Source organism: Rana temporaria, chromosome 5 (genome assembly GCF_905171775.1).
Source record: "Rana temporaria chromosome 5, aRanTem1.1, whole genome shotgun sequence".
Lineage (NCBI taxonomy): Eukaryota > Metazoa > Chordata > Amphibia > Anura > Ranidae > Rana > Rana temporaria.
In genome coordinates, this window is record NC_053493.1 from 359,741,333 (window position 1) to 359,766,332 (window position 25,000).

Consider the following 25,000-nt stretch of genomic DNA (forward strand, 5'->3'; position numbering starts at 1 on the left):
AATCTTAACGTGGCTTGTTCCCCAGCTGTCTCACCTAGCCGAATCAGACCCCGGTCCGACCACCGAGGGCAGGCTAGTCGGGATCACGCTGATTAAGATATTCCAAGACGGCAGGGCTCTATTCCATCCCGGATGAGCCCAAACGTCATCAAAGTCCAACACGGTACAGTGCCGGTCTATCAGGATTATAGGACCGGAGATGGACCTAGTCCCTCTTTCCTCGGTCTTCAGACCTGAACACCGCCCTAATAGACAACGAATTGCAGGGCCTCTGGTTCACCCAAACGATAGTGGAGACGGACCCGCTCTCCCCGGGTTTCCCCAACAACGTCTTCCTGGTCATGAAAGGAGGGCGGTTATCGCCCGGTAGTAACTTGAGAAATCTCTCGTAATTACTGTATACAGTGACGACATTCTGCGACACAAAGGGTGAGGTTGATTATCTACTTGGACGACCTACTCTTAATGGCTCGTACCCCTCGCCTGGCGAACGAACACGCCTCCGGGACAGTTCCCCATAGATCACGGGAAATCTATCCTCTCCCCATCTCAGGAGGTAGAGTTTTAGGGTTCTTGGTGGACACCAACCTAGTGATCCTTCGGCTACCCATGACCACTTGGCCGCCATCTACACGAGGTCAGTATCGTGCTGGGCTAACGACGGGTATCCTTACGCGGACTGGCTCGCCTGGTCGGCCTGTTTCCGGCGTTAATCCAGGCCATTTGTCCAGCTTCTTTTCACTATCGAGACCTTCAGAGTCTCAGTCCCTACATCTTTGCCAGGGGCTTCACTGTGCAGACGTCGTCACTCTGGACACGGAAGCCATAATTGAACTACGGTGGTGGCTACGTCAGGTCGACAGACGGCACGGCAGGTCCACCTGCAACTCCACGACGGATTCATCTTGGAATAGGTTGCCAACCACCTCGGTTGGGGTACTCGATGCGGTCCCTCGTCCACAGGAGGGGCGTGGCCCACAGCGGAGTCTCTGCTGCACGTTCACACGTGGAAATCCTGACGACCGTCTTGCCATCAGGACTCTAATGCCACACGCGTCCACCTACGGTGTGTTCTTGCGTATGGACACCGTATCCGCGGTCCAGTACGACCTTCGCTTGGGGGGTCCTTGACCCAAAATCCTAACGGATCTAGCAAGATCTCTGACATTTCTGCCTGGAACGCGACATCGTTCCAGCTGCGAAATGTACCCCAGGCACTTCCGCTATTGGTGTTAGATTGGAATTCTCGTTACCCGCCCAATTCCATCGACTGACGACTGCACCGGTCAGTGTTCCTGGCCCTTGCTCCCTTATGGGATCCTTTCTCTCCCCAGTCTGTACGGGGATCTGCACCCTCTATTCACGACGCACGTCCTACTTCTCTTCGCATGGTTGGGTTTTCGGGGTGTCGGTCACGGACAGCGACCTTTTCTTTTATAACGGGGGTTCCACTTGCCTTGATCTAGGCCTTGGGACTAGATATACATTTCGATCATCCGGAGGACTCTGGGTTAGTTGGTGATCAACGACAAGTTAACCTCATGAAGGCGTTCGTCTGAGATGACCAACTACCTGGAGGACTCGTTTGAGTCCGGGAGGTCCTATAGCTCCCCTGCGCCTTCCGCGCTGCGAACTCGGACTACCGCTCCCTTGTAGACTTACTACCGGTGGGATAACACCCATGGTGTACCGACTTAGTAAGCGTTAAGTTTCAACGCCCATCACACCCAGGGTATCAACGCTCTTGGGAGGTGATCAGTGGTCCTGACCACGCGCCAGGACTGGGGGGACAATCTCACTCTGTCGGAGGTTATTGTCATTTGAGATACTGCCCCCTCGTGTCTGATTCCGTCAGACGCATATCGGGTGTCACGACGTTGGCCATTCCAGGCGTCGGATCCCGCCTCGGAGAATCAGGGTTTTTCCGTCGTGCGTAGGACAGCGGCGGGACTTCATCGTTTTTTTTTTCTACCCGTTCTTCCCCGCACATCGTACTCCGTTATATACGGATTTCTTAGTCCTTCACGGTCCCACTGCGATCTTCGCATCTCTTCCTACTCCTCATTCCTACGCTAAACCTCAGTTTCCGGTTTCCTCAGCTACGCTAGCCAGAGGGGTACGATCAATCATGGAAATGGCAGGGTCTTACGTAACCCCGTGGGCGCCCACCCCTCCAGAGGAGCGGTGGCTCCTAGGTCATCACCCCGGGCGGCTCCCTATAGGATTTACGGCTAGCGGCGGACTGGTAACCACGATTGCTTTCCGCCAATTCTGCTTGGATCGGAGGAACACATATCTATATCAATTTTGTAGTTGTTTCATTTGTTATCATCTATATATGCATTGTTATAGCTTTGAACTTGCATAAGATATGAGCCTCCTGTCTGAGGTATAATTCGAGATTTTCCTAGCTTGTGACGGAAAATATTGATTATATGAAGACAGGAGGCGAGTATCTTCCCTCCCGACCCAACCCTGTCACGAGGTTGTCTCTCTCTCGTTCTAGACTGTTGAACCACACACCCTGCAAGTCGGAGGCTGGTACGCCCCGGGAGTTCGTTTTCACTAACCCCGTCGGGATTGCTGTTCTGTTTCGATCCATGGGTTTAGTTCACCGCAGATGGAGGCTCCTACTACGTTCCAGATCCGGAGTCGGGATGCCGTTGACTGAATCCGTTGGTCCATGTTCCTGAAGACGACTGACCGGTCGGCTCCGAATGGTTTTGGTTTTCCTATAGTCCCCGTTGGGATGAAGTTGGTCCGTGTTGGCCTTGTCCTTTCGTTTCCTCCAGATTCAGATGTTGTGTTCCGGTCGGAAGGTTCCCGGCAGCCGCGGAGATGTCTAATTGGACTTTCGGTTCCTGTTTACACTAATTCGCATGAAGAAAGAGGAATAGGTTACCTCAGACAGTCCCTTATATAGATTACAGTCTGGGAGGGGCTACGCTGGCCCAGGGACTGCTGGGAAGGGTAGTTCTTTGAATTTTTTCTTTTAAGTTACAATAAATGTTTACTGTATTTCTGCTATGGGCATTATTAAAGAAAGATAATGCATAAGATACTCGCCTCCTGTCTTCATATAATCAATATTTTCCGTCACAAGCTAGGAAAATCTCGAATTAAAGCGGAGGTTCACCCTAAAAAACATCTATATACCATTACATGCAGCATACTTCCGACAGCTACAGTATGCTGGCATTTTTTTTTCGCTGTACATACCGTTTTATAGTTCTTTTTCTTTTCTCAGTCCCGCGGGGAATAGGCGTTCCTATGAAGAGGCGTAGATGATCGACGTGCGGATAAGGCACGTCACGCGTTCCGAAAATAGCCGGACTGGGACTCGGCTCTATACTGCACCTGCGCACAGACTAGGAGTCGTGTAGAGCTGACTGCGCAGGCGCCGTATATAGCCGAGTCCCAGTTCGGCAATTTTAGGAACACGTGACGCGCCTTATCCGCACGTCAATCATCTACGTCTCTTCATAGGAACGCCTATTTCCCGCGGGAGTGAGAAAAGAAAAAGAACTATAAAACGGTATGTGCAGCGAAAAAAAAAAATGCCAGCATACTGTAGCTGTCGGAAGTATGCTGCATGTAATGGCATATAATTGTTTTAGAGTGAACCTCCGCTTTAAGCCAGAACACCGGCAAAGGGTTCCTGAGGCTTTAACCACTTAAGCCCCGGACCATATTGCTGCCTAAAGACCCAAGGTGTTTTTACAGTTTGGGACTGCGTCGCTTTAACAGACAATTGCGCGGTCGTGCGACGTGGCTCCCAAACAAAATTGGCGTCCTTTTTTCCCCACAAATAGAGCTTTCTTTTGGTGGTATTTGATCACCTCGGCGGTTTTTATTTTTTGCGCTTTAAACAAAAATAGAGCGACAATTTTGAAAAAAATTCAATATTTTTTACTTTTTGCTATAATAAATATCCCCCAAAAACATATATATATAAAAAAAAAAAAATTCCTCAGTTTAGGGCGATACGTATTCTTGTACCTATTTTTGGTAAAAAAAAAAATCGCAATAAGCGTTTATCGATTGGTTTGCGCAAAATTTATAGCGTTTACAAAATAGGGGATAGTTTTATTGCATTTTTATATGTATTTTTTTTTTTTTACTACTAATGGCGGCGATCAGCGATTTTTTTCGTGACTGCGACATTATGGTGGACACTTCGGACAATTTTGAGACATTTTTGGGATTTTTGTCATTTTCACAGCAAAAAATGCTTTTAAATAGCATTCTTTATTGTGAAAATGACAGTTGCAGTTTGGGAGTTAACCACAGGTGGCGCTGTAGGATTTGGTGTACAATGTGTGTGTGTTTACAACTGTAGGGGGGTGTGGCTGTAGGAATGACGTCATCGATCGAGTCTCCCTATATAAGGGATCACTCGATCGATGCAGCGCCATAGTGAAGCACGGGGAAGCCGTGTTTACACACGGCTCTCCCCGTTTTTCAGCTCCGGGGAGCGATCGCGACGGAGCGGCTATAAACAAATAGCTGCGCCGTCGTCCCGGATCGCTCCCCGAGGGGACCCGACCGCCGCAAGTCACGGGGGGGGGGGTCCCGATCGGACCCACGTCTAGGCAGGGACGTACAGGTACGCCAATGTGCCTGTACGTGCCATTCTGCTGACGTATATGTACATGCGGCGGTCGGGAAGGGGTTAAATGGTCTCTCAGTCTGGTTCAGTAGGAATAACAATCATGGGAAAGACTGCTGACCTGACAGTTGTGCAGAAAACCATCATTGACACCCTCCATAAAAAGGGAAACCCTTTAAAAAGGTAATTGCAAAAGAAGTTGGATGTTCCCAAAGTGCTGTATCAAAGCACATTAATAGAATGTTATGTGGAAGGGAAAAGCGTGGAAGAAAAAAGGTGCACAAGCAGCAGGGATGACCGCAGCCTGGAGAGGATTGTCAGAAAAAAAGGCCATTCAAAAGTGTTGGGGACTTTCACAAGGAGTGGACTGAGGCTGGAGTCAGTGCATCAAGAGTCACCACACACAGACGGATCCTGGACATGGGCTTCAAATGTCGTATTCCTCTTGTCAAGCCACTCCTGAACAACAATCATCGTCAGAAGCGTCTTGCCTGGGCTAAAGAAAAACAGACCTGGTCTGTTGCTCAGTGGTCCAAAGTCCTCTTTTCTCATGCGATCAAATTTTGCATCTTATTTGGAAACCAAGGGCCTGATCCACAAAAGGGATACGCCGGCGTATCTACTGATACGCCGTCGTATCCCTGTTTCCATCCATGGAACTGATCCACAGAATCAGTTTCTCATAGATAGGCAGAAGATCCGACATGTGTAAGGGACTTACACTGTCGGATCTTAGGATGCAGTACCGCAGCCGCCGCTGGGGGCATTTCTCGTCGAAATCCAGCGTCGGGTATGCAAATTAGCACTTACCGAGATCCACAAAGCTTTTACGCTTCGTTTTTTCTCCGTAAGTATTAGTTTGCCGTCGCAAAATTAGGGCTGCTTTTACAAGGTGTAAACTTAGTACACCATGTAAAAGTAGACCCTTCTATCCCGCGTCGCTGTCATTTTTTTTTTTTCCCCCCGCCACAACTCTTTTTTTTTACGCCCGTCGCAATTCTCAAAACCCGGCACAACGTAAATCCGCGCAAAGCACGTCGGGAAAATAACGTCGGGAGCATGCGCAGTACGTCCGGCGCGGGAGCGCGCCTAATTTAAATGGGACTCGCCCCATTAGATTAGGCACGCCTTGCGCTGGACGGATTTAAGTTACACCGCTCAAAATTTCTAGGTAAGTGCTTTGTGGATCAGGCACTTAGGTAGAGATTTTGCGGCGGTGTAACTTAAATAGGAAAATTGAAGTTACGGCCGCTCTTTGTGGATCAGGCCCCAAGGACCCAGAGTATGGAGGAAGAATGGAGAGGCGCACACACTGATGCTAGAAGTCCAGTGTGAAGTTTCCACAGTCTGTGATGATTTGGGGAGCCATGTCATCTGCTGGTGTTGGTCCACTGTGCTTCATTAAGTCCAGGGTCACCGCAGCCGTCTACCAGGAGATATTGGAGCACTTCACGCTTCCTTCCACAGACGAGCTCTATAGGAATGCCGATTTCATTTTCCAGCAGGACTTGGCACCTGCCCACACTGCCAAAACCTGGTTCAATGACCATGGGATTACTGTGCTTGATTGGCCAGCAAACTCGCCTGACCTGAACCCCATAGAAAATCTATGGGGCATTGCCAAGAGAAAGATGAGAGACATGAGACCGAACAATGAAAGAGTTGAAGGCCTCTATTGAAGCATCATGGTCTTCCATAACACCTCAGCAGTGCCATAGGCTGATGGCTTCCATGCCACGCCGCATTGAGGCAGTAATTGCCGAAAAAGTGGCCCAAACCAAGTACTGAGTACATATGCATGCTTCTACTTTTCAGAAGTCCGATATTGTTCTATGTACAATCCTTGTTTTATTGATTACATATAATATTAAAATTTTCTAAGATTGTGGATTTAGGGTTTTTATGAGCTGTAAGCCATAATCATCACAATTATGACAAAATCACAGCTTGAACCATCTTGCTTTGCATGTAATGAGTCCATCTCATATATTAGTTTCACCTTTTAAGTTGCATCAGTGAAATAAATGAACTTTTGAACGATATTCAAATTTTGAGTTTCACCTGTAATCTGAAGCCACTCCAGTTCAGTCCCATTTCTTGCTTCCAGTAACGGCTCCCATATAGGAGGAGGGACAGCCGACAATGGCTGCCCCATAGTAAGCCTATAGGTGACATCATTTCCCTGGCTCTGCAGACATTTTTGCTGCTCTCTCCTCTACATTGAAGCTGGCACTGGGAACCGATCATGTGACCGGACCAATGTGGCTTCAGAATAGGCAAGTATAGGCATCTTCTCTTTTACATAGTAGATAGAACAGTCTTCGAATGGGGGTGGGAGTAGATATATCCTTGGCAAGAAACTTTAAAAAATACAAAATTTGTCACGTATACATAACATTAGATATACAAATTATAAAAAGGACCATACGCAAAAAAGATGACTTAAAATGGAAAATCCACAGTCCTTGGTTTCCGTGGACTGTGGCAAGATCAGCCTCCCAGCAGCTCAAAGAATATTTACAGACATTGGGTATGTTATTTTATACATGGTTACTTTGATCCAGCTTGGACCAATGCAACGATGTATATACCATAACTGGGTGATGCACCTAGAAGCTGGAAAGTGCAGAAGTAGGCACTGGTTATTTCAATGATATCCACTTTTTTCGGGGTCCCATGATGAGTGGCTGTGCCTCTGCCTTCTGAACACAGGAGGGTTGGCTGCTTGGCACAGCTTCCATTCAGAAAATGCTTTGTACTTTTCGAATGAATGTAATATGCATTCCCTGATTGGATGCGGTTGTGAGGCAGGGTGGTGACATGGTGCTCTCCACCTCGTCCAGTCTGGAAATGCTTTGCATTCATTCAAGAAATGCAAAGCATTCTCTGAATGGTGCCCATGTCAAGCAGCCAACCTCCTTTGGTCACAAAGCAGGAGTGTAGCCGCTTGGCATGGGACCTGGAAGCGAGTGGAGGTTACAGAAGTAGCAGTGTCCATTTCTGTGATTTCCAGCTTTCAAGGGCATCGCCCAAGTATTGAGTTTATTTACATAGTTACAGTGGTCCAAGCGGGAACAATGTAACAATATAGAATTTACCCAAAGCCTGGAATTATTTTTGAGTAAAGAGTTGGGAACTCCAGTAGAAATAGAATTCCTATCAAATTTAATAGTATCACATCCACCCTGTAATACTGTGTATCATCCGAGAATGAAGGAAGACTTTAACCACTCCCCGCCCGCCATATGCAGAATGACGGCCGGGAAGTGGTTCTGTTATCCTGACTGGGCGTCATATGATGTCTAGCAAAATCACATGCCGGCACGCACCCCTGGAGGCACGCAGTGCGGCGATTGTGAGTGCGGCGTGTCAGTCTGACACACCGCATCTGCGATCATGGTAAGAAGCCTCTGGCAGAGGCTTCTTCCCACATGATCAGCTGTCACCAAACCACAGCGTGAACCAGGAAGTTGAGCTGGGCGATTTTGGCCCCCCAAAAAAATCTCAGATTAAAAATAAATAAATAAATAAATAAATAAATAAATAAATAAAACAAAACTAGATTCACGATTCAATTTTTTTTTCCTGATTGACACCGCCGCAGGTCCTAAGGAGCCGCGGCCTCGCCTAAAAAAATCCTGCCCGCAGCTCGCCGCGATCCTGAGAAAAGGCAGCAGACTAGGCAGAAGCCGCGGCCTCGTCTTCAAAATCCTGCCCACAGCTCGCAGGAGCGGGTACATGGTTTTGGACAGGTATCTGCCTCCCACTTCCGGCTAAGCTCACCTCTGCGAACTCAACCGGAACCAAGCACCCCCGCCTCCTTCCCGCGCGAACCAAGCCATTCACAAAGCGCAGCGTGCTTTGCGCATGCGCAGTAGGGAACTGGCTGTGAAGCAGTTAGGGATCACTGGTGGTTTCCCTTAGCTGAGATGGTGGCGGCAGCAGCCGAAAGCCGTTTGAAAAATCGGTTCGGGTGAAGACACCGATAGGTTCGTGGGCAGGTAAGTGTGCTAATATTAAAAGTCAGCAGCTGCAGTGTTTGAAGGAGCCTGGAGCTTCACTTTAAAGTACAAGAGTCATCATGATTACCAGGCGACTAATATTTTCAAACATCAGAAATGGCTGCCCACATAAATAGAGATAGAGATATAGAGATACTAGGCGAATTCATGCAAGTTTGAGATATGCAGATCTTGGGATGTGGATTTCTGTCTCCCCAAAAGGGTCCCACACAGCAAAGTAGCTACCAGAAAAATAACCATGTTCCATTCTATCCAAGATGGATACATTTGGTTATATATACCACATACAGTATATAACGGAATGTGTACTTATTATAAAGATATGATCAACAAGATAAATAAAACAACCTCATACCTCAAGAATATAGTCTATTTTCTCATGGTTTGGTTTCATAAAGAGCTGGTGAAAATGCACGCTGATTGGATGCCCATTAAGAATGTCCCGCATTGTGTTGCAAGCACAGATTTTAAAGCAAATGTCCTTTAGAGCATCATTCCTGCAGTGAAAAGAAAAAGTTTCAGGCAGATCTTAGCAGTTCAGGTACCACCACCACCACCATCATAATGCTTTGGAAACAAACCTAAAAAAAAATTCAGTTCCAGAAGAAGGACTTTTCCGAAGGGTTAAAGATTCAATAATTCAAATAGATTGGATAGAAACACATGCGATCATGAACATGCTTATGTTAAAGTACATCCAGGACAACGACATACACAAGTCTGACAACCAAGACTTAAATGTAGTAAGAGTCATTATGACACTGGGGGTTATTTACTAAAGGCAAATCCACTTTGCACTGAAAAGGCACTTGGAAGTGCAGTCGCTGTAGATCTGAGGGGGATATGCAAGGAAAATAAAAAACAGCATTTTAGCTTGCACATGATTGGATGATAAAATCAGCAGAGCTTCCCCTCATTTCAGATCTTCCCCTCAGATCTACAGCAAATGCACTTCCAAGTGCAATTGCAGTGCACTTGTAGTGCAGAGTGGATTTGCCTTTAGTAAATCAAACCCATTGTGCAAGGAATTAGCCACTGCATCTATGGCTGCCAAGTAGAATACCTTTTCTGAATTGGGAAGGATTTGAGAATCGGAGAGATTTCATTGCTGCAGAAGCTTGCAATTTTTAACACCTGCTAAAGAAGTTTCAGAATAAAAAGCAACCTTAAAAGCCCCTTTCACACAGGCGACCCAATCAGGTCTGCCTGTTGGTCTTTCAGGCGGACCCGATTGGAGGGTCCATGCAGGAGCGCAACTACAGGGGTCACAATTGTCCCAGCCCTATGCTCCAGGCACAACCCCCCCCTGTACACCTGAATAGGAGGGACCGTGGCATAAAGAGGAACCGATGTCCTCCATTTCCCTCCTGCAGCCACTGAATGCCTACTTCTATTCTTCTCCCTCCCACATGCATTCAGCAGCTGCAGGAGGAAATTGAGGGGGGGGGGGGGAGATATTGGTTCCTATACACTGCCGCCCCTCCCTATCCAGCCTTTTTCTGCAGCCCCCAGACTCCTGTACTCTCTCTCGGCCCCCCTGTGCTTTCCCCAGGCCCTCCCTGTCCCCCGGAGCTCTGCAGGGTTCCTCCCTCCCTTCTCCGGCTGGCTGCTGTCAGGGATGTGTCAGGATGGAGAGTGGGGAAGGGCCAGTAAAGGTGTCATTTACCAGCCCCTACTTTATCTGAATGAATATAGTCAGCAATTGGCACGGATCACCAACTCTGTCCATTCATAACTTAAGCAAATTAAACCGTTTACTATGCTTCAGTTTGCGAATGGATGAGAATCTCTGTACAGAGCTATTCCTGTTCAGATGAGGCAGATGAGATGGAGATTGAGGGCTGTGTCCTCAATCTCTATCTCAATGGTGAAACATCAGAGGTCTGTTTAGACACCCAATATCTCACTTAGGCCTCGTACACACCAGCGGACAGTCCGATGAAAACGGTCCGCCGGACCGTTTTCATCGGACATGTCCGCTCGGAGATTTCGGTATGATGGTTGTACACACCATCAAACCGAAATCCGCGTGGACAGACAGCGCCGTGACGTGGCCGCGACGACGTGCGCGACCCTGGAAGGTCAATGCTTCCACACATGCGTCGAATCACTTTGACGCATGCGAGGGATGGCGGCCGATCGGACATGTCGGGCGAGTCTGTACAGACGACCGAACATGTCCGACGGACATGGTTCCAGCGGACATGTTTCTTAGCATGCTAAGAAACATTTGTCCGCTGGAAACCTGTTCGATCCGCCGGACATTTGTCCGGTCGGCCGTACATAGGACCGAACATGTCCGCTGAAACTGATCAGCGGATCGGTCGTGTGTATGAGGCCTAAGGCTCACCCTACGAATCCAGTGCGGGTTCCTGCATCGCGCCTAAATTACCGGCGGTTCTCACTGCCCTCTGCGAACTGCTGTGGGTGTCAATACAAGGTTAATGGACACTCCCAGATCAGTTTGCAGTGTGAACTGTGAATTGGGGCAGGAATCGGATTGCACCGGTGTAAAAGAGGAAGTAAACCCCGATGGGTTTTACTTCCTCTTTAGCCCGCTGAAAAGCATTATGTGCCACTTACCTGCAAGAAAATCCAGCGATGTCCCCTGTGTAGGCAGCTTCCATCTTCTGTCTCCTCTTCCTTCCGGGCCACGTGACGTCACTCTCACGCCTTGCGCACGCGAGTCACCATTTACGGCACAGGCTGGGGAAGAAATGGCACCTTGTTTTGTTTCTTCCCCTTGCATGCGCCGTTAACAATTTCGGTGGACTACAAGTGAAATATCTCCTAAACGGCACACGTTTAGGAGAAATTTCCACTACCTATAGGCAAGCCTTATTCTAGCAGAGCTTTTTTTCTCAGAAGATAGGTGCAGGAACTCAACCACGACCCGTTCAGATTTCACAAACAGTAGAAGGGTCTTAAAGGGGCATTAAATACCAGAATTGCATTACATACAGAGTGCAGAGTTCAGGGGGTTACAAAGCTGTCACTTGTAAACACAGAAACCAGACACTTATGTGTTTACAAGTGATTGTGGTGAGCAGACACCAAAGGGTCTGAGCCAAAGGTGGTGGAACTGAGTTCCCCCAAGTTCCCCCTGAAAAAAAGCCCTGGGTAGAAGTAGTCAAAAAGAATTTAGAACCACTTGAACACCCATGTGATCCGATTCTGGGAAGGCCGAAAATCTGCACAGCAATGCGGTTGCGACTCACATGCAATGGCATCGCACCCGTGTGCACTAGCCCTAAAGCCCCCCCAACAGGGATCCTAAAAATAATTGTAAAAAAAATAATCAACTATGGTTGAGCAGGAAAAAAAAAAAAAAAAAAAAAAAAGTGACAAAATCAGCGAATGAATTAACGCAAACGGTTAATTTTTTTACATTTTTTTTTTACGATGGCTAGGATTGAATTCTAAATTACAGGTGAACTTTAGCATTGTTGAGTTAAAGCACATACCCTTGCTGCACCTTCTGGAAGAGCTCTCTCAAAACCGACTGTCTGAACTGGTCAGGTAGGTTACCATATACATTATCTTCATAGAAAATATTTAGTATTCCCTAAAAGTTACAAAGAAACATAAATAAATGCACCATGTATAAAACGATAAGACCATTATATTGCAATTTAAAGTGGATGTAAACCCCAAATGTTTTATTTATTTTTTGATGTCACAATGTAGAGAATAAGATTTCCTATCATCTGTACCCAGTCTTGCCACACAGAGTTAATCCAGCTCTGAGCAATCCTCTTTTATTGTCCAGTGAAAATTAACAGACTTCCAGATAAAACCCTGTCTAAATTAAAAGTCCGAAAGCCTCTCTCCTTGCTTTGAGTGACAGGTTATTTACATATCTAGCTTGGACATGTTTATCATATGTTATGTTAATCATAATATGAGGTGATCCTCAGGACATTGTATATTACCAGGATGTGTTATGTGGGGGAGGGGTGGATTTCTCACTTTTTATACTGTGGATCACCTCATATTATGATAAACATAACATATGATAAACTCTGAAAAATGTACCCCCTTCATGACCAGGCCATTTTTTGCGTTATGCTGCTCTATTACTTTAAAGCGGCGCTCCACCCTAAAGTGGAACTCCCGCTGATTGGAACCCTCCCCCCTCTCCGGTGTCACATTTGACACCTTTCAGGGGGGAGGGGGGTGCAGATACCTGTCTAAAGACAGGTATTTGCACCCACTTCCGGCCACAGTCTGCGGGCAGGACGTCACCTCCCGTTGTGTTCTGGGAACATTCGGCTACCAGAGCACAGCGGGAGCCAATCAGCAGGCGCAGCGCGACTCGCGCATGCGCCGTAGGGAACCGGGCAGTGAAGCCGGAGCGCTTCACTTCCTGGTTCCCTCACCGAGGATGGCGGGGGGCAGCAGAGTGACGAGCGATCTCTCGTCCTTTGCTGCGGACAGCGCCGAACTCCAGGACAGGTAAGTGTGTCGATATTAAAAGTCAGGAGCAGCAGTATTTGTAGCTGCTGGCTTTTAATATTTTTTTTTTCAGCGGACATCCGATTTAACGGACAATTGCGCGGTCATGCAATCTGTACACAAATACATTTAAGTAATTTGTTTCCCACAAATAGAGTTTTCTTTTGGTGGTGTTTGATTACCACTAGGTCTTTTTTTGTGCTATAAAATAAAATTATTGAAAATTATGGAAAGATAAAAAAATAAAATAAAAAAATAAATACAATATATATTTTTACTTTCTGCTATAAACATCCAATAATAAAAAAATAAAAATGTATTTATTAATGTAGGCCAATGTGTATTCTGCTACATGTATTTGGTAAAACAAAAAAATAAAAAATGTGTATTGATTGGTTTGCGTAAAAGTTATAGCGTCTACAAACTATGGGATATATACTAACATTTTTAATTTTTTCATACTAGTAATGGCAGCGTTCAGCGACTTATAGTGGGCCTGCGATATTGCTGTGGACAATCTGACACTTTTTGGGAACCAGTGACACCAATACAGTGATCAACACTATGTACACTGTACTAATACACTGGCCGGGAAGGGGTTAAAATGTGTGCCTAACCAGTGTTTATGTGTACTGTGAGGTGCTTTTACTAAAGGTTGTGCTGGTTTTAGCATATCCTCGCTGACCGGACAGAGCTCTGTCCCATCTTTCTCCTCGCCAATTAGTGGGTGCCAGCGATCATCCATTGGCTGGCACCAACAGATCGGCTTGTGCTGTGACTAATCACAGCAGAGCCGGAGCGCCAATGGTACACGCCCCCTGTACGGAAAAGCAGAAATCACACGCACACATAAATATATACACACACACACACACACACACACGATTCTGCGCAGCCAGCCCGCACTATAGCTTTACCGTCTCGGATGTCCCGAGAGAGTCTCCCCCCTCTCTCCCCCCTCTCTCTCCAGCAGGAGTGAGTGGAAGGCGGGGACGAGCCGTCACTCTATGCGTCTTATGAATGCATAGAGCGGGGCTCCAGAGAAAGCATGTACCAGTGCCCCCATTGCAAGCAGCTTGCTATTGGAGGCACTGATCAAGGAGGAGGGGCCAGGAGTGTCAGTGGGGGACCCGGGAAGAAGAGGATCGGGGGTGCTCTGTGCAAGACCATTACACAGAGCAGGTAAGTATAACATATTTAGTGTTTAAAAAAACAAAAACATTTAGAATCACTTTCAGCTTTAATAGAGTAAGTAAATGGTCAGGCAGAACCTACAAAAACAGACGGTTTTACAAGCAGTTGCAGATAGACATTTCACATAAGACAAAATAAATGATCTGCCTTACCTGGTAATTACCAGTCTTCATAAAATTATGAATCTGACTATATGTTGAGGATTGCTGGACAGTTATATTTGATGGGGCTAGAACACTGCATGCCTGGCAGTACCCAGCCAACCTCCTTTGATCTATTGCGCAGTGGGCGGAGTCTGAACCAATCTGAGGAAAAGAGACAGAGACCTTAAGACCATTTCAGATCTTTCAGGACTTCCAAAACGAACTGTGATTGCTTCAAAAATTAACATTTAAAGTGGGCTTCGTTTTTCTTTTATTTCTAGGTTGAATACATGTTTGAAATTGCACCATTAATAACCCAGGTACACTTTACCTCCACCAGGATCTACAGTACTCCCCATGACAATGTATTCATCTGCTTTTCTTTATAGAAGGAGGGACGCGTCTTTTTTCAGACATAATCCAAAATCATCATCTTCCTGGATTGCGAAGCCAGCTCAAAGATGACACATCCATGCAAATCCTGGTGCCTGCACAGTTCTTGGCTGTGTTTACAAATGTCTGATGCAGATCACCCCCTGCTGCAGTCTCTTACCCAGTGACATGCCACAATATTACAATGTTGCAGTCTGATCAGAAAGGAGAGGGGAATAAGGAAACACTGTCTCTGGCTGGAAACAGACTGGTGACATTAGGACAACCTAGGCAACGTCGCTAGCCTATACCACAGGACTGTACCTTGAATATTACAAGGCTGAACTTGAAAAATGATAATTTTGCTGCATATTGTGACAGATCAGAAATCTTTGAAAATTTAGTGAAAGGTCTTTTAAGTATTTAGAAATATACCTACAGATTCCTCCTGTATTGAATTGTATTGTATCTGTACTGGCTGCCCTCATGTTGTAAAGCGCTGTGCAAACTGGTAGCGCTATATAAATCCTGTATAATAATGCCTTTTCAAAGGACAGCCATTAAATCTCATGCATTAAAGTGGAAGGTTAGTGGTCTCCCCTTGATCAGCAGCCAATCAGATACTCCCTGTCATGATTCTAGTAAGCATTTAAAGTGGTTGTAAACCCACTATTTGGACTTTTACCTACAGGTAAGCCTACAACAAGGCTTACCTGTAGGTAAGGAGAATATCTCCTAAACCTGCACGGTTTAGGAGATATTACCCCCGCAATGCGGGCGGCGCATGCGCAGGGGGGAGTCCACGGCTGAAGGACCGGCATCGCCGGACCCTGCCGATTTTAAATCTCCCGCGCGCACGCGCGGGAGTGACGTCATCGCCGCTCCAGCCAATCACAGCGCTGGAGCGGCGATACCCGGAAGACACGCCGGAGCAAGATGACATCCTGCTCGGCGTGGACCAGGTAAGTGGTACACACCTCGTTCCGAGGTAAGTATTTCATAATAGGCTAGTATGCGGTGCATACTAGCCTATTATGCCTTTTGCATTGCAGGTTTGGGGGGAAAAAAAAAAAAGTTTATGCGGTTTACAACCGCTTTAAGCTCCGGTGGCCGAGCGAAACATGTCAAGAGCGTGGCTTTGGTGGAGAATCATGGGCTTTTCAAGTCTAAACTTGGTTGGCTGGAGTGCGGCGCTTCTTTGATTTTATAGATGAAAAATCTGGTTGGTATGAACAATGCGAACATATCTTTAGACAGACACTTACACAATAAGGGCTAGATTCAGGTAGATTCGCGCATTGTTACGGCGGCGTAGCGTATCATATTTACGCTACGCCCCTGTAAGTGAGCGAGGCAAGTGCTGTATTCACAAAGCACTTGCCTCCTAAGTTACGGCGGCGTAGCGTAAATGGGGCCGGCGTAAGCGCGCCCAATTCAAACGAGGGGATCGTGTTTTATGTAAATGGGTGGTGACCCGACGTGATTGACGTTTTTTACGAACGGCGCATGCGCCGTCCGTGTACATATCCCAGTGTGCATGGCTCCAAAGTACGCTGCAAGGACGTATTGGTTTCGACGTGAACGTAAATTACTTCCAGCCCCATTCACGGACGACTTACGCAAACGACGTAAAAAATAAAAAATTTGACGCGGGAACGACGTCCATACTTAACATTGCGTACGCCTCATAGAAGCAGGAGCAACGTTACGCCGGAAAAAGCCTTATGCAAACGACATAAAAAATTTCGCCGGGCGCACCTACGTTTGTGAATCGGTGTATCTAGGTCATTTGCATATTCTACGCCGAAAACTAAGGAAGAGCCACCTAGCGGCCAGCGTAAATATGCACCCTAAGATACGACGGCGTAAGAGACTTACGCCAGTCGGATCTTAGCCTAATTTCGGCGTATCTTGCTTTCTGAATACAGAAAGAAGATACGCCGGCGCAGATTTGAATTTACGCGGCGTATCAATAGATACGCCGGCGGAAATTCTCTCTGAATCTAGCCCGCAGACTTTTTCTTTTCAATTAGCATTCAGGCTGCTCTGTGCAAAACCACTGCATGGTGGCAAAACCCTTGTTGGCAATCACAGATGTCAGACATTTCTTGTAGATGCACACATCTCAGAAGGGATTTTGTCCCACTCCTCTTTGCAGATCCTCTTCAAGTCATTAAGAACACTTGTTTGACGGTGGGGATGGTGTTCTTCGGGTCATAGGCAGCCTTCCCCCTCCTCCAAACACGGCGAGTTGAGGCCAAAGCGCTCTATTTTGGTCTCATCTGACCACAACACTTTCACCCAGTTCTCCTCTGAATCATTCAGATTTCCATTAGCAAACTTCAGACATACCTGTACATGTGCTTTCTTGAGCAGGGGGACCTTGCGGGTGCTGCAGGATTTCAGTCCTTCACAGTGTAGCGTGTTACCAATTGTTTTCTTGGCAACTATGATCCCAGCTGTTTTGAGATCATTGACAAGATTCTCCCGTGTACTTCTGGGCGGATTCCTCGTGATAATTCAAACTCCACGAGGCAAGATCTTGCAGGGAGCCCCAGACTGAGGGAGATTGAGTAATTTTGTGTTTCTTACATTTGCCCAATAATCGCACCAACTGTTGTCACCCATTCACCATGCTGCTTGGCGATGGTCTTGTAGCCCATTGCAGCCTTGTGTAGATCTACAATCTTAATCCTGTAATCCTTGGACAGCTCTTTGGCCTTGGTCATGGTGGAGAGATTAGAATCTGATTGATTGCTTCTGTAGACAGGGGTCTTTTATACTGGCAACAAGCCAAGTTTATGAGTACTCCCTATAAAGAGAGAGAGTGCTCCTAATCTCAGCTCGTTGCCTGTATAGAAGACACCTGGGAGCCAAAAATCTTGCTTGATCGGGGATCAAATACTTATTTCACTCGTTAAAATGCAAACCAATTTATAATTTTTTAAATGCATTTTTCTGGATATTTTTGTTATTGTGTCTCTCACTGTTAAAATAAACCTCCCATTAAAATTATAGGCTGATCATATATTTGTCAGTGGGCAAACGTACAAAATCAGCAGGGGATCAAATACTCCCCCCCCCCTCACTGTATACACCTCAAAACATCACATTTTTGGGAAAAAAATAATGTTTTGCTCATGGTAAATCCACAGACACCACAGTGGTCATATGTCGCCAATCCAGACCCTGTATTCACACAAGCAGCATTTTACTGTGCCAGTAGTGGGCCAACAGCGGTTTCCCACTCCCTTGTACAGCATGGAGTGCTTTATGGTTTAGAAGACATATGAAAAGGGGGACACAGCAAATATTTTATCTGTAAAGTTTTACAATCTTACCTTGGATACTAATTGTTTGGTGTTGAAGAAATGCTCCCTAGCCAGCTCATAATTTACTGGGTTGGGGGGTCCTTGCTGGAAGTAAAAGGTTCCAAGGTCATAGCACACCTGTAGAAGAGAAATAAATCTATTGGTTCCAACCAAATAAAACGTTTCATGAAGATGTTCAAAAACACCCAGCATAACCCTCACCCACACATACCACTGAAAAGTATAATAAATTAATACGTTGTGGATAAAAACACCTGTGTAAAGTGATCTGGGTGGAATCATTTTCTGACCCATGTGTTGCATACCATTTGAGTCAAAGACCATTTTTTTTTTAGCTTTAAAAGACCCAAAGGCAGCACATTAACCCCCAGGGGAGCAGCTACTTCTATGAGGATCGTCTCATATGGGGGTTTTCCTGTGAACAGATTCCTCTTAAGATAACTATAGTTTTGGAGATAATTTGCTGAAGCACAACATGCAGAAAATGTTTTCTGCACTGCGGAAAGGCACATTATGTCACACTTAAATGACAGCTGTACCAACCTCAGCAAGGCAAAAAAGCCAGTGTATGTTTTATTTTCAGATTAGACAGAAACATAAAAAAAGGAGTGCACAATTGTAAAAAAAACAAAAACAAAAAAAATATTAAAATAAAAAAAGGAGAGAAGAATTTAAATAATAATAAAAAAAAAAAAAAAGAAAAAAAAAAAAAAAAAAAAAAAAAAACACATAATCCAACAAGGTTGGAGGTTCTAGTATGAAATGCGTATACAGCGTTACATAGCACATAGAGTAATCAGATAGACAAAAGACACTTATGCCGCGTACACACAATCGGATTTCCGATGGAATTTTTCGTCGAAATTCTGATGAAGCCGACTTTCATCAGTCTTGCATACACACTATCAGACTAAATTCCGACCATCCAAAAACGCAGTGACGTAAAACACTACGACTAGCCGAGGAAAATTAAGTTCAATGCTTCCGAGCATGCGTCGACTTGATTCTGAGCATGCGGGGATTTTTCTCCGATGGACTTCCACACAGACGATCGGAATTTCCTACAACCAACTATAACGTTGGTTGTACTATAAAGTCCAACCAAGCCGCTCTTTTCGGTCCTCCCAAGACCTCCTGCTCTCTAGCCCCCTTTGTCACCTCCTCCCATGCTCTCCTCCAGGACTTCCCCAGAGCTTCTCCCATGCTTTGGAACTCCCTACCCCAATCTGTTTCAACTGTCACCTAATCTATCCATCTTTAGACGATCCCCGAAAACCCTTCTCTTTAAAGGAAGCCTATCCTGCTTCTAACTAATACACGGTTTTACTTCCTCCATCAGCTCATCCCCCATAGCTATTACCTTTTGTATCAATTGACCCTCCATTTTTAGATTGTAAGCGCCAATGAGCAGGGCCCTCCGATTCCTCTTGTACCAAATTGTAACGTAACTAACGTCTGCCTTCATTTTGTTAAGCGCTGCGCAAACTGTTGGCGGTATATAATTCCTGTAGAATAATAAGGTGGTACAACCAATGTAGGAGGATTTTGTTTCATCTCTGTGTGTCAGCTGAGGCCAGCCACTACACTGGATATATGCAAGGGTTTACAACCACTTATAAAATTGGGTCAAGTTAGAAAATTGAACCACCAAGTCTATTCTGCAACAAGGATTTATTTTATTTAGTGCTGTGCCCAGTGTTGCTCATCTTAAAAAGTAATTAGTTACAGTTACAAACTACTTCTCCGAAAAAGTAATTGCGTTAGTGACTCAGTTACTACATTGAAAAAGTAGTTCGTTACTCAGCAAAGTAACTGACGTTAAAAAAATAAATAAAAAAAAGATATTGAGTACAGACAGTGCTATGAGGCTCATGCCTTTATTGTGCTAATGTTTGCTGCTAATTTTAATGCAAGCCTTTGGTAGAAGTTGCAGAATATAATACAAGACAAAACCGCAATATTCTAAGCACTGTGCAACAGCTGGGATCCTATCTTTTCCTATCGATGCAACTATTCTGCAACTTCTACCAAAGGCTTGCATTAAAATTAGCAGCAAACATTAGCACAATAAAGGCATGAGCCTCATAGCACTGTACTCAATATCTTTTTTTTCTTTCATTCTTTATTTTTTTTTTCAGCCCTGTTGGGGGGCTTTGGTGAGATATCAGGGGTCTTAACTGACCTCTGACATCTCCCCTTTGAGACAGAGAAAGGGACTAGGGACACATGTTCCCCAGTCCCTTTCTCAGCAGCATCAGCTGCGCTGAAAATGAATGCAGAGAAGACAGCGTCTTCTCTTCATTCATAAACTGAAACATTGTAAACACAGTTTACGATGTTGCAGTTATGTGAATGGATCGAGCCAGTGATCACCATTCAGAGCAGTAAGGAGCTGGATTTACTGGCTCCTACCCCGTTCTCCATCCTGACAGTTCCAGTGGGTGGAGGAGGAGCACGGAAGGGGAGAGAAACACGGCGGGATACACAGAGGAATACATGGCGGGAATACACGGTCCCGATACTAGTATCGGTATCGGGACAACCCTAGTAATTGCGGTAACGCCGCCCAAGTAATGGGAACGGCGTTACCATGAGGGGAAGAGTAATCAGGTAGATTACTCGTTACCCTCAAAAGTGGCTGCGTTAAGTAACAGCGTTTATTTTAACGCCGTTACTGACAACACTGGCTGTGCCAAGCTTTACTGACACCATAACATTTAATGCAAATAGACATTAGATTTTATTACCATAATTAAAACAGGAAGAAAAAAAAAATAAATAAAAAAACAAGAAAAAGAAAAGAAAAGGAGAAAAAAAATAAAAAAAAAAAAAAAAAAAAAAGGCAACAAGCTTGGTATTACCTGACATTGCATCTCTTCAGAACTGATCATTAAACCAGCGGTGGAGCTCTCGGTTTCCCCATTCACAGCTCCAGGCTCCATCGCTAGCAGGTCCAGGGTCCTCATGGTATGGACATAGAAGGACTTCTTTAGTTTTAATGCCTCCTCCAGCACTCTGACCGAGTCCTCGGCTTGCTCTTTCAGCTGTAGACATAAAAAAAAAAAATTAAAACAGGCTTTTTTATACAGTAGCTGTAAAATTTGAAACGTAGACAGGGTTGGGAATTTCTAATCCCAATCACAGTTCACATCCTCCTCTTGATGTCAGATATAAGTGCATCTGTGTTTGGGTCATAAGAAAACTCCACTGATTGATTGATAATATGTTATAAATATGGGGCATCAATCAATGTGAGGTTTCAACACAGCAATCCAGCTTCATTGTGAAAAACGAATCCTTGCCCACACATTAGCCTGTCACTCTGGTTATTTGCCTTTCCATCCAAAAATCTATGGGACAGGTCGTCTATTCTTCAGTAAAGTGATCTGCTTATCCATCCAGCTGCCATTCTGTTTGACCGTCAGACAGTAGACTCAATTCACATAGCTTTAGCACAATGTATATATCGATTGGTGTGCACATCTTTGGCATTATTGTGTGCACCCTAGAGCACAAAACACACTTGTGTGTATATCAGCAGAGCAAAGTAGGGCGGTGTACAGTGTCAGAGGTTTTTTTTTTTTTTTACAATCTTATTTTTATTACAATTTTTTCTAAAGAAGCCCCATGGGGCTTTGGTGAAATATTAAGGGTCTAAACCCCTGATGTCTCACTTTTAAAGAAACTGAGGGCAGAGTTTCCCCTAGTCCCTTTCTCTGCAGCAAGTATCATTTACTATGCTTCAGTTAAGAATTAGGACAGGAGTTATTGGTACAGATCACTTACTGTGTTCATTCAGAAAAGGAAGGCTGGTTAATTAAATATTTACCAGCCACTTCCCTGCTTCCTGAGAGGAGAGGAGGGAGGCTGGCAGCACTGCAGGGGGGGAGACAGGAAGCATCGGCACCGCACAGGGTGATTAGGGTGTGCCCAGGCACATGCCTATGTACATACCTTTTTTTATGCGACTCATTTTTAAATGTCATTGGACTCAACTCGATCACTTAAACAATAAAAAAAAAAGAAAAAAAAAAAAGAAGAAGTATTCTTATCCTGGTGTGGTAGCCTTATAAATTCAACCTAATGCATCCGTTTTTCAGATGGTCCATCAGACACCAATGAACTGTCCATTTGTCCATCCAGCACTCAGTTTGTTTACCAGACGATGGCCAATTTCTCCATCCATTGGCTAACATTATAGTGTATGTATTTCAGAAGATAGATAATACAGTCTGAGTAGCCCAGAAAAGATCATAGAAGCCAAAAGATGTGATCCTGTTCTGAAGATACCATCTATGAATGACATACTTGTTTACGGTGACCTGATGCTTTAGATCAGCCGTCACTAAATGGCGGCCCGCGGTCCGAGTCCGGCCCGGGTGGCGCTTCTGCCCGGACCGCCATGCCGCCAGTATAATTTTAAATGTCAGCGTTGGTTTGCTGGGGTCGCGGGTTTCCCCAGCAACCAGTGACGCTGAGAGCGGAGAAGAAAGACAAGCGTGCACTCACGGGGCGTGACGTCACGTGCGTGCCCCGCCCCCCTGCAGCTTGCGGGTCCACTCCTGGCTCTCTTTGCGAGATTGGGGCGTGACGTCCCGTGCACGCCCCGCCCCCCCTGCTACTCGCGGTCCCGGGCTCTCCTTATCGTGCAGCTTTCGCCCATCTTGCATGCAAGGTATGTGACAAGTTAATTAGTTGTCACTAATGGGCAGATTTGTTATTGTATATTGCTGGGCATATGTCATTAATGGTCACGCTGATGGGCACCTTTTTTTATGTTAAGGGGCACTCTGATGAACGAATTTTATTTTAAGGGGCACTCTGATGGGCACATTTTATTTTAAGGGGCACGCTGATGGGTATATTTTTAATGTGCACACTGATGAGCATATTTTGTTAAGGGGCACACTGATGGACACATTTGTTGTGCCCATCAGAGTGCCCCTTAACATAAAATATGCCCATCAGCGTACACATTAAAAATATACCCATCAGCGTGCCCCTTAAAATAAAATGTGCCCAGCGTGACCCTTATTTTATGTTAAGGGGCATGCTGATGGTAACATTTTTTGTTAAGGGGCACTCTGATGGGCATATTTTATTTTAAGAGCAACACTGATGGGCACATTTTGTATTAAGGAGCACTCTGATGGGCAGATTTTATGTTAAGGGGCACGTTTTCTTGTGCCCATCAGAGTGCCCCTTCATATAAAATGTGCCCATCAGGATGTCCCTTAACATAAAACTTGTCCATTAGAGTGTCCCTTAACATAAAATGTGCCCATTGGCGTGACCCTTATTTTATGTTAAGGGGCACGCTGATGGGCACATTTTATGTTAAGGGGGACTCTGATGGGGACAGCTGATGTAAGGAGGCATTCTGATGGGAATGCCTGATGTAAATGAGCGCTGTTATGGGGACCCCTGATGTAAAGGGGCACTGTGATGGGGACCCCTGATGTAAAGGGGCGCTGTGATGGGGACACCTGATGTAAAGGGGTGCTGTGATGGGGACACCTGATGTAAAGGGGTGCTGTGATGGGGACACCTGATGTAAAGGGGTGCTGTGATGGGGACACCTGATGTAAAGGGGTGCTGTGATGGGAACCCCTGATGTAAAGGGGCGCTGTGATGGGGACACCTGATGTAAAGGGGTGCTGTGATGGGGACACCTGATGTAAAGGGGTGCTGTGATGGGGACACCTGATGTAAAGGGGTGCTGTGATGGGGACCTCTGATGTAAAGGGGTGCTGTGATGGGGACACCTGATGTAAAGGGGCACTGTGATGGGGACACCTTGTCCATTAGAGTGTCCCTTAACATAAAATGTGCCCATTGGCATGACCCTTATTTTATGTTAAGGGGTACGCTGATGGGCACATTTTATGTTAAGGGGCACGCTGATGGGGACATCTGATGTAAGGAGGCATTCTGATGGGAATGCCTGATGTAAATGAGCGCTGTGATGGGGACACCTGATGTAAAGGGGTGCTGTGATGGGGACACCTGATGTAAAGAAGCTCTGTGATGGGGAAAAATGGGGACTTGAGATTCGGACCTCGGCCCAAAGAAAATTTTAGTGACCGGACCTCCTTGAATTTTAATTCAAGACCCCTGCTTTAGATTAACGTAAATACCGTATTTATCGGCGTATAACACGCACAGGCACACAACATGCACCCCAATTTTAGGAGGGAAGTTTAAGGAAAAAAAACTCACATTTTAAATAAAAGGGTCAAAATTAGGATCACAGCTCATCAATGCACCCTGCTCACTGCCCATCTGCAGCCATTAAATTGCCCAACAATGGCTGCATTGGCTTCCTCTTTGGCTTCAATAATGTGCAAAGCAGTAAGGGTGCCATACCAATGGTCATAGAGACCAAAACATTATTTTATTAAATAGTTGGTGAAATCAGAGTTCCAACATGTTTTGGGGGTTAAAGTGGAGGATATCAGTGATTACTTCATGGTGCCAACCTCCAAAACTATAGACAGAGAAAGATTTGTTCCCTTTGCATACAGACTTTAAAGGCACTTGAATTCGTATAGTAGTCAAAATTAAAGTAGAAAAATTAATTTATTACACATAATTAAAATAGGTTACACGACCACAAACAACTGATGGTACATCAACTGTAGTATGGTAATGATATAGACAGATATCAACTGCAGCCTCACCTTTCCCATCATTGCAGACTGTTAAGGATTATCCCTGCTGTCTCCAATGGAAGAGAAGGAGCGAGCGCAGCTGAATTACACAGAGCTGCGACCTCCTGTGTACCTGGCACTCCATCACTCACAGACACGCCTCCTGGCCCTGCTCATATGATAGACAGAACAGTGGCCCAATGCGGGGGCCAGGAGGCGTGGC

The 25,000-nt window shown here is 45.5% G+C and overlaps 1 protein-coding gene across 1 annotated transcript in view; it reads right to left on the reverse strand.

Moving 5' to 3' along the window:
• Positions 1-25,000, reverse strand: part of INTS8 (integrator complex subunit 8) — a 110,748-nt gene that overhangs the window by 63,372 nt on the left and 22,376 nt on the right. Inside the window, exons 7-11 of the mRNA XM_040354703.1 lie at positions 20,989-21,171; positions 18,137-18,244; positions 14,433-14,585; positions 12,096-12,196; positions 8,987-9,128 (exon numbers count right to left, since the gene is read on the reverse strand). Coding sequence (XP_040210637.1) covers positions 8,987-9,128; positions 12,096-12,196; positions 14,433-14,585; positions 18,137-18,244; positions 20,989-21,171 — 687 coding nt within the window. The remainder of the gene's footprint in view (positions 1-8,986; positions 9,129-12,095; positions 12,197-14,432; positions 14,586-18,136; positions 18,245-20,988; positions 21,172-25,000) is intronic.